At 45.3% G+C, this 12,344-nt stretch overlaps 1 protein-coding gene across 1 annotated transcript; it reads left to right on the top strand.

Annotated features, from left to right (window-relative positions):
- The first annotated feature begins 638 nt into the window (after nt 1-638).
- TMEM252 (transmembrane protein 252) lies at nt 639-3,021 on the top strand. Its single transcript, XM_083158327.1, has 2 exons — nt 639-1,151; nt 2,100-3,021. Exons 1-2 carry the CDS (start codon nt 871-873, stop codon nt 2,374-2,376), a joined length of 558 nt encoding a protein of 185 aa, XP_083014453.1. The 5' UTR covers nt 639-870; the 3' UTR covers nt 2,377-3,021.
- The last annotated feature ends 9,323 nt before the right edge of the window (nt 3,022-12,344 follow it).

The following is a 12,344-nucleotide window of genomic DNA, read 5'->3' as shown; positions in this document are numbered from 1 at the left end:
TTTGCTTCTATAAGAAAAATCGAATAGAAAAATAGTGCATATCTCAGCATGTGTATGCTCTTTTACAGTACTCTATGTATGCCGGCTGCAATCAGCAGAAAAAATCTAGTGCTATGGATTCTCGGAGACAGAGGGCCCCAAACCAATATCTTGCCAGGGCCCCATGAGGTCTAAATCCGCCTCTGACATACTGTACAGGACTGATGTTGTAAGACTTGGATAATATCCCATACAGTATGTGACCTTGTAAGATTGGCACCTCTGCATCTGACCGGCCTCACATAAATGCAAGCTTTATATTTTTTACATACATACATTATAAAACATTATAATTGTGGTGACTATTCATAATTTCAGCCTTGTTGTTGTTTCTATTGGGTTTCCAGCTGTGCAATGATTAAATACTGCATTTTCACTATACGTCATTAATAAAGGATAATGTAAAGCTATAGACATATAGATTTATACCTTAATACATGACACTAGTAATGAGTACACGAGAACCACTTGAATAAAAATGTATTTGCATTACATATATAATTGCATTTCTATGAAACTCACTTTGAAATTCCCTACTTAGAATGCATGCACACATACAACACATATAACACAGTGTATCGCACTACATAACAGAAGTTGTGTAACATTTATATAGAACTTGGGAATTTGTATCTGTTAGCCATTAAATCGCTTTTTAAAAGCTAACTGAAGTTGATATCACATCTAATACTACCCGTAGATGGTTAATGAGTGTTATTTGTGTGACTCCTATCAATTATTGTCCAAAGTGCACTTTTCATCACAACATATAAAGCTGCTGGTTGTCAGTGATCTGTAGTTTGTCTGGACAGGCACTCCCAGCTTTCAATCATGCAGATGAAGAAGGGCATTTATACATTGTTCCGCTTCTCCTTTCTAGTCATTGGCTTCTTCCTGGTGTGCCTAGGAGCTTTCTACGTATCTTCAAGCTACTCTAATAAATCTCAGAATGAGACCATAGTGGCGTACACTCTTATGCCCTTAGGATTTGTCCTTCTCCTGGTTGGAATTTTTTGGAGCACATATCATGAGGCCAATCACAAAAGTTTGTTCCAAAATGTAATCAGGCGAATTCACAATCAACAACAAGTGCACATTGAGACAATAGACAGGTATGTTACTCAGACTCTGATTAGACTGTGATTGATTTAATCTGTCATTGCAGCCTCGAATAGTGTTTCCCAACTCCAGTGCGCAGGATACACTAGCAGTGCGTGTTTTCCAGGTCTTTGAACAGAACTACGAGTGAAATTATAATAACTGTACCTGTAGATATTTTACTATATGTTATATTAATGTATGGGGGTACATTTACTAAGATGGGAATTCTATTTAAGATGGGATGTTGTCCATAGCTATTTATCAGATGCTTCCTAGTATGTTCTAGAAGGTGCTAAATAAATAAGAAGTAGAATCTCATTGGTTGCTATCGGCAACATCTCATCTTCTATAGAAGTCCCATCTTAGTAAATTTACCCCATAGAGTATGGAAAATGTGATGTTAGAAGTCTTGAGGACTGGGGTTGACGAACGCTGGCCTAGAATACGTATAGTGTTTTAATCTTACAATATTGTGCAGTGATACATTCCTAGAATAGAAAACAAGGTCTTTCCCACAGAAATGAACAAAATGCAAGGGACTGTGGGTAGAAAAATAACATATTATTGTCCTTCTTTCTTTGGAGTGCTTCTAAATGACATTTCCAAAGTGCAGTTTAGAAATAAATTATGGATTGGCTGTTTTTAAGCATCCCCAACATGCAATGCTTTCACAATTTACTCATTTGAATGTCTGTGTGATCATTATTTCACCTGCATGTAGTCAAGAATATCCCGAAAACAAGTCATTCAGGAGTACTTGAAGTTTAACAAAAATGATTGTATGTAATAAAAATTAAAAGAAAATCAGCAAACAATAGCTAACATACGTCAGCATTCTATAGAATTCAGAAACAGAAAGTTGAAAATCTTTGAAATATGGAAACTGTTTATTGTTGTTTATTCATTTGTTTACATTTATTTGATCGTCCATGACTATATTACCTTTTTTGTGTTTTCAGGCCAGATTACTACCCTCCATCGTATGACAGTGTAATTCGTGATATCTCTCTGCATTTAAACACAAGCTGCCAAATCACGGTGTGTGAGGAGAGCTTCAACATCCCCCCTCCACTGTACTCTGAGAATGTCATGGATGTTGTGGATGAAACCTATATGTGTGAGGATCCTCCGCCTTCCTACGAAGTTTCAGTAGGTGCAACCACCGCTGTCTCAGGATCCAGCTCGGAAGGGCAGCAAGAGACTGAAAATATATCTCCTTTGGAGACAAATGCCTGATATTCAAATATCAAACTGTGTACAGCATGACAGATAAGGATACAGGTCAACAGCTGAGCAAAATCATTTTCTGGTGTTAGTGAATCTCACAACCCACACTGTGAGCTGTAGCAAGTCTGCAGAATGACAGCAAACAGAACTCTGCCTGTATGAGAGACGTGTGACCTGTAAAGCAGATTGTTTACACATTATATTGATCTGCAATATTTACAGATGTGCAACATTGGCTTTCCAGATGTATATAGGACCTTCTGAGGGCAGCTTGTTAATAGCAGCCAGTGTACACATAAGGACATGGATGGTTTGTAAGCTTTGTAGCGCTGCTGGTAGCATTACAAAGCTGTATATATAGTTAGAAGTGGATACTTACATGTCAAAAGTATTAGGACAACAGATTGGGGTTTGAAGTCTTGGCCCATTATTAAATCATGACAAAACCTCAATGACATGTTAACGTGTGAGATGTACAATGTATTGTGTTTTCTGCCTTACATTACAGAAAAGTGTTATTGATAGTCTGCCCCTTATGTTCATCTAATTTGTATACTATGTATGCTTTGTTTTGAGGGTATGTCTTTTGTCTTTGCAATAGCGGATATGTACAGTATGTGGTATTTGTGTTTTTATTATTGTTTGAATATGTTTGTTAAAATAAATATTTAATAAAAATTTTGGTTATTTTTCATTTCTATGTTAAATTTAATCTCTCTTCATTTGATTTTTTATCAGTGAATAAGGTGATGGTTTAAGGAGAATGTAAAGGTGCCCATACACGTGCGATGGGCACCGTGCATTTGTGCTAGATCGGATCGCATGAACATGATGCAATGAGATGCAACCTAGTACAAAAAGTATGTGTAGCACATACTACTTTTGCTGTGCGAGGTGATGGGCGCGGGAGCGTGCATCACACTTGTTAAATTGTACCGTGTATGGGCACCTTAACAGTAGCATGAAAGTATAGAACACATATTTCTGGCCATTAAGTACTGCGGTAATAATGATATAATATTCGGATCAAATACCGGACATATTTTACATATGGCAGGCATAGGCGAATCTAGAATTATGGTAATGGGTGGTCCCAAATCTAGACATAACAGTAGGGGGACCTTAGCGCGGCGCAGCCGCGCGTCAAAAAGGGGCGTGGCCTCATGGGAAGGAGGCGTGTCATCACAAAAAGGGGTGTGGTGTTACACTTTAGACCATACACAGTAATGCCCATAACACATTTTAGCAAACTCTGTAATACCCATTACACATAAAGCCACACGCCGTAATGCCACTTACACATAATGCCACACACCATAATGCCCATTACACATTGTGCCACACATCATGATGCCCATTACATTCTATATAACAAACAGTTATGCCCATTACATATTTGCCACATAATTGCTGCTTACCTACGTGCTCATTGCTAGGGGGTTCTTGCTTGATGGCACCATAGTACCCATTACACATGATTCCGCACACCATAGTACCCATTACACATGATGCCGCACACCATAGTACCCATTACACATGATGCCGCGCACCATAGTACCCATTACACATGATGCTGCACACATAATGTCCCTTACACATGATGCAGTACACATAATGCCGCTTACACATGATGCTGCACACCATAATGCCCCTTACACATTAAGCCACACATTATGCATAATGCCCCCACATACCGCTACTTAAGCAATGCCCCCAAAAGTGCCACTTACTGTAAATTTTTATATGAGCCTTCGCTGCTGCTGCAGGGAGAGAGGGAGAGCGGTGCAGCTGCTTCTATGGGGAGAGGAGCAGAGCGCAGCGCAGAGCACGCTCACACTCCCCTCCTGGTGTCCCCTCTATCCGAATGGACATTTGAAATATTGTGCGCGCTGTTGTTGTGCATGATGTCGGGGGAGCACGCCGGGCGCCGGCACCACATGATTAAAGGGGGGGAGGCTGAGGTGAAAGCGGGAAGAAGAATTGGAGTGGAAGCTTCAGGGGTGACAGTCATTGACAGCTGGGCAGAGAGCAGGGGGCTGCCCGGCTGTATTCAGAGCACTGCAGATCACGGCTGTTTAAAATAATACCCCTTTCACAACAGAAAATGCAGGGATTTACCCGGGAATATGATCCCAGGATCATGCAGGGACATTCCCAGGCTGACACCTTATACACCAGCCTAGTCCCTGCATTTTCTGGTGTGAGGGGGAGAGACAACCACTTCCCTCTCCCTACCCCCCTTTAACCAACCAGCTATATCTTCAGAACCAACTGACCCATTTACATGAGACCAGTATCATATTGAAGAACTTTTGAGTTGGCTTCGAAAGATTTTGGTCCCATGAAACTGGGCTGTTTGGTTACAGAGAAATCTGCCCTCAAAGAACATAAACAGTCATGAAATTACATTTAAGAAATTAAAAAAAAAAAAACGGTTTAACCTCAATATCCCTGGAACCAATTAACCCATATGGATTCAGCCTGGTATCAGATTGAAGGCCCAGCAATTTGGGTTTGACTGAGATCAACCTCGAGCTTCAGTGATGCCGAAGGGGGAACTGGCAGCCGTTGAACTGGGTGGGGGTTGGAATTAGCGGGTCCCATGTTATCCTATAGGGAAAATGTTCCAACTTTGCCTGGTCGTATCTCGGGTTCCAAGGGGGCTAGAGACACGGGGCTGGGCTCGTTGGAAAGACCCATCCCTCAGCTACAAAATGGGCTAATGGGTGGTCCTGTGCCCCCCCGGACCACCCCCTAGATTCGCCTATGATGGCAGGTTAGTAAATTTGGAATCACCATTTGAGTAAATGGTGATTCATATTCATATTCTTTCAATGGCATATGCATTCATATTCCCAAATACGAATATGTGGCACCCCAGGGGGTACCCCTTTTATTCCTGTACCCCCAGATTGTTAACATTGCAGCCAATGCTGCCAGAACAGGTCCTTTCCCCTGTCAGCAGGGCTGCGAGGGGTTAACAGAGTCAGCTAGTCCCAGCTCCCCTGCACATGTGACAGGAAGCTGGGAGGTCAGAGGGGATCCCAGCAGCAGTGTGTGAGAGAGGACATGTGGAGAGAGGGAAAAGCTTTGTGAAGAAGCTCTGCAACAACCCCAGTGTCAGAGAGAAGAGGACAGTGCTGCCTAAAGACAGAGGGAACAAGTGCACTGAGGCATGTGAAAGGAAGATAAAGGAGGTTGCTGTCCCAAGTATGAGCAGAAGGAAGAGATAGAGAGAGCACACTGCAGCACCCAGAAGAGGGGCCAGACAGCATGCAGCAGTATAGCCAGAGATTCATGTGGCAGAAGCCAGCAACACCCAAGGTACTGATTCAGTCCCCCTGAGACAGCATCTGCACCCTTGTAAGGGGATATCAGGAAATAGAGCCACCTCATAGACTCCCACTACAAAGGCTAGTACCCTATTGAGCTCTACAGACAGGACAATGTCTGCCTAACCCCAGTAAAAGGATATAGAAGCAGGGCAGAGAAGTGCCTGCTAGATTCACCCTGTCCAGGACAGCTCTATATTGAGGCTACCCCTGCAGCCTGTTTTATAGTTACAAACAGGAGGTTACCCCTGAGCCGGGAATCTGCCTGCCCCTCAGTGAGGATTGTTTTTGTCATTCACCCTTCCCTGTGAATCATAAATAAGTGTGCACACTATCATAGGGACATACCCTTATATGCTTGAGGACCTGTCGACGAGGGACCATTGGTTTGAGCCAGAGACTGGTATTCTGTGGCAGTGTATGTTAATTGATTTGTTAGAGTATATTTAGATTTTTGAATCATTTAAATTGATGGCTGAAGTAGAGAGTGATTATTGTTTGATTTTATGCTTTACTATAAATGCCTGTTTATTGAGTATTTGTTACATCGTTTGCAACTTATTGAAATATTGCAGCGGCCAGTCAGTGTAGTGGTAAATAAAATTTACTGTCGCTGCTAATTGTGGTACTGTTGCTTTTGTGGGTCCTCCTTGGGTTATGCCATTCCCTGCCACAGGTTCATCCAAGAAGAGGCCGTGAAGATCTGAAGCCGGCAAGTCCAGAGTCCAGGTGCTCATCACACCACCCCGCGGCAGTGAGGCTGTCACACTTGGCGTCATACCGAACAGGATCGGACATGGAAGTGCATAAAGGCAACCCCACCACATATGACCAGTCCATCAGTGAAATGTCTGTCGCACTGGATGGAATCATCAAGATGATGACGGAGATGAGGAAAACCCTAGCTGACCAGAGAATAGAACAGGAGGAATATGAGCATAGAAGATGGCGACGCGAATGCGACAGAAGGCGCAGACAGCAGTGGAATCCCCCATTGAGGTCAGAACGACTACCCTCTGACCGAGTCATTGTATGCCCACAGACTGCGAGAAGACACGTGAGAGGAGGTCCACCGGCAGTGTTTCAGAACGGTGTGATACAGTCAAGGGATAGACCGCGAACCGGCCCAAGAAGAATGTCAGGTCGTGTCCTGTGGTTCAACGTACCACGCGGGTATGGCTTCATTCAACGCACAGATACCGGGCGAAGCGTGTATGTGCATTACACCGCCATTCAGCATGCCGACCCTGAACACAACTTCCGGAGCCTGAGAAATGGCGAAGCCGTAGAGTTTGAACTGGTGAACGGGAGGAGAGGCACCAAGGCCGCCAACGTGACCGGTCCAAATGGAATCCAGGTGCACAGCAACAGACACGTTCCAGAGCAACATTGGCGCAGCCCGCACCATAAAGAGCCTCCACAGTACCATCAGCAAGGCTACCAGCACAACAGGACAACAAATGGCAAGAGTGACAGATTTACCGCCAACCCTCCTGCACCGGAACAGATGCCCCGCCCACCGGAACCTGACGTCACGAGGCAACGTGAACCGCTGAGAGAAAGCGAGAAACCGTTTGTGCTGAGTGAGGCAGTCCACCAGAACTGCCAAGAAGTGACCAGGCCTCACCTTCCCCCTGAGCCTACGCGGGAGTGCATACCCAGGATGAACAATGCCGACTACCGGGTGGCAAACCTAAGGCAGACAAATGCCAGGGTGATCGACCTGCAGAGAAGCCCTGAGATGGTGGTCCACATGGCTGCGACACAGACAGTGGAGCCATCAGAAGAAGAACGAGCAGAACCAGCTATGCCACCACCCGAACCCAAGGCTGAGATAGAAACGCTGAAGAGAGATAAGAAGGCCGAGACCTGTTCCATCAATGGGAAGCCTATAACGAACAGAGAATATACAACCATATCAGGAGAAGAATTTGCCTTCAGGGTCCAGCAGGCGATACTGAGATCTAAGAAGCAAGACCGAGAGGCGAGATGTGCTTAGAGCCGATCGCACACCATGAGAGTGGGCACCATCCATGGACGACAGTGACGCACCTGGACCGCAGAGGGATGGGAGTCCTGTGGCGGAGGGATGGTTGACCCAGGGAGCCCACATTGGATAATCAGGTGACAGAGAGGTAGCGATGTATATTTGTTGAATGTGTGTATGTTCACCGTTTTCTGTTGTCATTCAAATAGTTTGTCATGGACATTGAAAGACTTTACTCAGGATTTAATGCCCCTGGTTGGTTGCCTGGGGACAGGCAAGTTTCTAGCATGGAGGTATGTGGCACCCCAGGGGGTACCCCTTTTATTCCTGTACCCCCAGATTGTTAACATTGCAGCCAATGCTGCCAGAACAGGTCCTTTCCCCTGTCAGCAGGGCTGCGAGGGGTTAACAGAGTCAGCTAGTCCCAGCTCCCCTGCACATGTGACAGGAAGCTGGGAGGTCAGAGGGGATCCCAGCAGCAGTGTGTGAGAGAGGACATGTGGAGAGAGGGAAAAGCTTTGTGAAGAAGCTCTGCAACAACCCCAGTGTCAGAGAGAAGAGGACAGTGCTGCCTAAAGACAGAGGGAACAAGTGCACTGAGGCATGTGAAAGGAAGATAAAGGAGGTTGCTGTCCCAAGTATGAGCAGAAGGAAGAGATAGAGAGAGCACACTGCAGCACCCAGAAGAGGGGCCAGACAGCATGCAGCAGTATAGCCAGAGATTCATGTGGCAGAAGCCAGCAACACCCAAGGTACTGATTCAGTCCCCCTGAGACAGCATCTGCACCCTTGTAAGGGGATATCAGGAAATAGAGCCACCTCATAGACTCCCACTACAAAGGCTAGTACCCTATTGAGCTCTACAGACAGGACAATGTCTGCCTAACCCCAGTAAAAGGATATAGAAGCAGGGCAGAGAAGTGCCTGCTAGATTCACCCTGTCCAGGACAGCTCTATATTGAGGCTACCCCTGCAGCCTGTTTTATAGTTACAAACAGGAGGTTACCCCTGAGCCGGGAATCTGCCTGCCCCTCAGTGAGGATTGTTTTTGTCATTCACCCTTCCCTGTGAATCATAAATAAGTGTGCACACTATCATAGGGACATACCCTTATATGCTTGAGGACCTGTCGACGAGGGACCATTGGTTTGAGCCAGAGACTGGTATTCTGTGGCAGTGTATGTTAATTGATTTGTTAGAGTATATTTAGATTTTTGAATCATTTAAATTGATGGCTGAAGTAGAGAGTGATTATTGTTTGATTTTATGCTTTACTATAAATGCCTGTTTATTGAGTATTTGTTACATCGTTTGCAACTTATTGAAATATTGCAGCGGCCAGTCAGTGTAGTGGTAAATAAAATTTACTGTCGCTGCTAATTGTGGTACTGTTGCTTTTGTGGGTCCTCCTTGGGTTATGCCATTCCCTGCCACAGGTTCATCCAAGAAGAGGCCGTGAAGATCTGAAGCCGGCAAGTCCAGAGTCCAGGTGCTCATCACACCACCCCGCGGCAGTGAGGCTGTCACAAATACACCTGTGTAAAGAATACAAATCCCTGTATACTGGCCTTAGGAAATTCTGAAATACGAATTTATGGCCATATACGGGTAGGAAAGGCTATGAATATAGCCATTCTTAGCCATTCATATTTTATTAAATTTCCCCCAATGTATGAATTATAAGGTAATCCTTTCCTGCAAGACTACACCCCTTAAAGCAAGGCCACGCCCTTTTTTTTTTTTTTTGCACATTTCATTTTTTCAGACTAAAATTTAGAACTGGGGTTACCCATTATTAACTTTCTAGTTTCAGCCATGGCTGGCATTTGGGGTAGAAATCTGTCATTTTGTGGGTGTGCCTGAAAAAATGCAGGCGTACCCAGGTGTTCTTGATTAGGGTCTGTGACATCAGGGCTGACCACTCCCAGCCTGTCTCAGTCGCAGATTAGTGAAAGCCGTAAGGTGCTGATTCGGGACGTGCGTTTTAAGCTTAAATAGCATCGATAAAAAGCAAGTACAAAAAGTATGGGCAGCACATACTTTTTGTACTGTGCGATGAGATGCCGCGGGAGCGCGCATCTCATAGCACACATCGCGGCGCCAGAATCGGTACCTCTACGGGCACCTTAAGACCTACTCACATTTGCACAGACAGCAAAGTCTCTTCGATGTTTCGGGAATTATAAAGTGGAGAGTGATAAACTACCAGCCAATCAGCTCCTGACTGCATTGCTTCAGGCACTTTTTGAAACTTAGTACATCTGGCCTTCTGTCTGGGTGGCGGATTCCCCATCACAGTCCACTGCGAATTCACTGATTAGCAATCCATGCTGAATTAGGCCCTATCTCTGGTTTGATAAAGCAGCCTCAGAATAGATATTGCACACAACTCTGTGAGGGAAATTTACTAAGATGGGAATTAGACTTCACGGGTGACATTCTATGGAATGTGCTAAATGCGCGGTTTTTTTATCGCACCACTTAGCCCTTTTTAAAATCGCAAGATTGGCCCGTTTTTTGCATATTTAATGAGATGCAAAAAAGGGGCCAAATAGTGCGAATAGGTGCGAGGTGGTGCGATGTCTTTAGTCCTGAAAATGTGCGATTTTCATGTCTGAAAATCACACGTTTGCAGGAAAGCGCAAATAAAAAAAAAAAAAACGAGCGCGGGGTCCCCCGCCAGAGCATAACCAGCCCCGGGCTCATTGAGCTGGTGCTGGTGACATAAAATCAGGGTCCCCGACAAATAGGGGTCCCCTTGATTTAATGAAACCAGCACCAGGCTCAAGGTCCGGCGCTGGTTCCCAAAATACGGGGGACAAAATGACTAGGGGTCCCCCGTATTTTAAGAACCAGCACCGGACCCAACCAGCCAGCAGGGTAATGCCACAGCCGGGGGACACTTATTATATAAGGTCCCGCGGCCAAAGCATTATCCCCGTGGCTGGTCAGCATGGGCAGGGGTCCTGGGGAAGTGGGGACCCCCCCAATGAAGGGGTCCCCCCCCCTCCAGGACTTACCAGCCCATGCTGAAAGTCCGGGGCTGTCCCCGATGCCCCTGGGCGGTGGGCATCGGGCTGATGGAAAGTGTAAAAAAAAGAAGATAAACTATTGTTTTGTACTGGCGAACTATGAGTCCCAGCAAGCCTACCCCGCATGCTGGGACTTGGAGAACCACAAGTCCCAGCATGCGGGGCTTTAAAGGGCCCGCTGGCACTTGTCGTTCTACAGTACAAAAAATAGTGAAATAAAACACACTGACACCCTGAAAAATAAAAGTTTAATACACACATAACACACACACTCATACTTACCTACCTTGAGCCCGTAGGTCGGTCCCTGGATCCTGGGTCCGGGCTCCGGGGCTCCAGGGCTGAAGAGTCTGGTTCTGGGGCCTTGGTCCTGGTTCGGGGCTGGTCCTGGGGTTCCGGGGCTCCAGGGCTGAAGAGTCCGGTTCCGGAAAAAAATCGCAAAAGTCTATTTATCACAACCCATAGAATGTCAACCATCATGTGATGTTGCTATGGGCAACCAATCAGAATCTACTTCCTATTTATTTAGCACCTTCTAGAAGATAGTAGACAGAATCTGATTGGTTGCCCCTGTGTTTTCAAAGTCTGCCCTGAGTGTAGTGTGTACGTTTTTCCTAATAAAGTCTACTTGTGCGTTAATTAACCTATCTATACATATAGCGTTTGACAGCTTTTCTGACACATTAACATCCAATATTTCTGCTATATATACAGTAGCAATAAGATGCATTTTGTACATATCTTTTAATATTCAGTTGAAAGACGAACAGTCTGATATCCTCCTGTAATACTTTTTAACACAATTAGAAATAATTGCTCCCTCAAACAACAGCCTGTTGAACCACTTATTTGAGGTTGAAACGGGTGGCCATTACCCTTGTAGAGAATGGTGTGTTCCCTGGAAATCTACAAAGCAATCAGTACAGTTTAGTATTTGGTTTGATTGTAGAACCAGGACACAGTGGCAGAGCTACCACCTCGAACTGCCAAGCAAAGCTGTATTATTCGGAGGCCCCTGTACTGCTCTCAGCAGATTTATCCTAGATGCACAGGGAAGCCACTCACTGGACAATTACTTACGAGACTGAGGCCCTTATTCTGATTGATGCGTACTTTTCCGCATACTTTCGGATAGCGTCTTTACGGCGTCTGCGCATGCGTGGAGAACGCCACGCGCATGTGCCACGCATTGACTCCGTACCTGTTCGTGCAAATCCCGTACAAAACTGTGCCCCGCAATCAGTCTTGAAATATGGGCGTATTATGGGCGTCATGCGGAATGAGACATGGGCGTAGTTTCAAAGTGGAAAAACTGGGAGGAAACATGGGCGGACACGGGGGAGTACACTTATGTTGGGGGGCGTACATTCGGATAGCACTCCGAATGCACGCGACCAAAACCGATAGAAATGTGCGGTGTCCATAAGTCAAGTATTGCTTTGCGGAAACCACTCGGTCTTGCGGTAGCCGAACGGAACGCCTAATGACTACAAGCATTAACACCTGAACCCAATACAATCGACTCCTTTACTCATTACTCACTAATAGGACGCTTGTCAGTGCTTTAATTGAAACCATTGCACTTCAATTGCTGTAAGGGTTAATGTGTGCAATGCATGTGTTAGG

This window comes from Crinia signifera, chromosome 1, assembly GCF_055691185.1.
Source record: "Crinia signifera chromosome 1, ASM5569118v1, whole genome shotgun sequence".
Taxonomy (NCBI): Eukaryota; Metazoa; Chordata; class Amphibia; order Anura; family Myobatrachidae; genus Crinia; species Crinia signifera.
The sequence above is the reverse complement of the archived record's forward strand: the minus strand, read 5'-3'. Positions and strand labels throughout refer to the sequence as shown.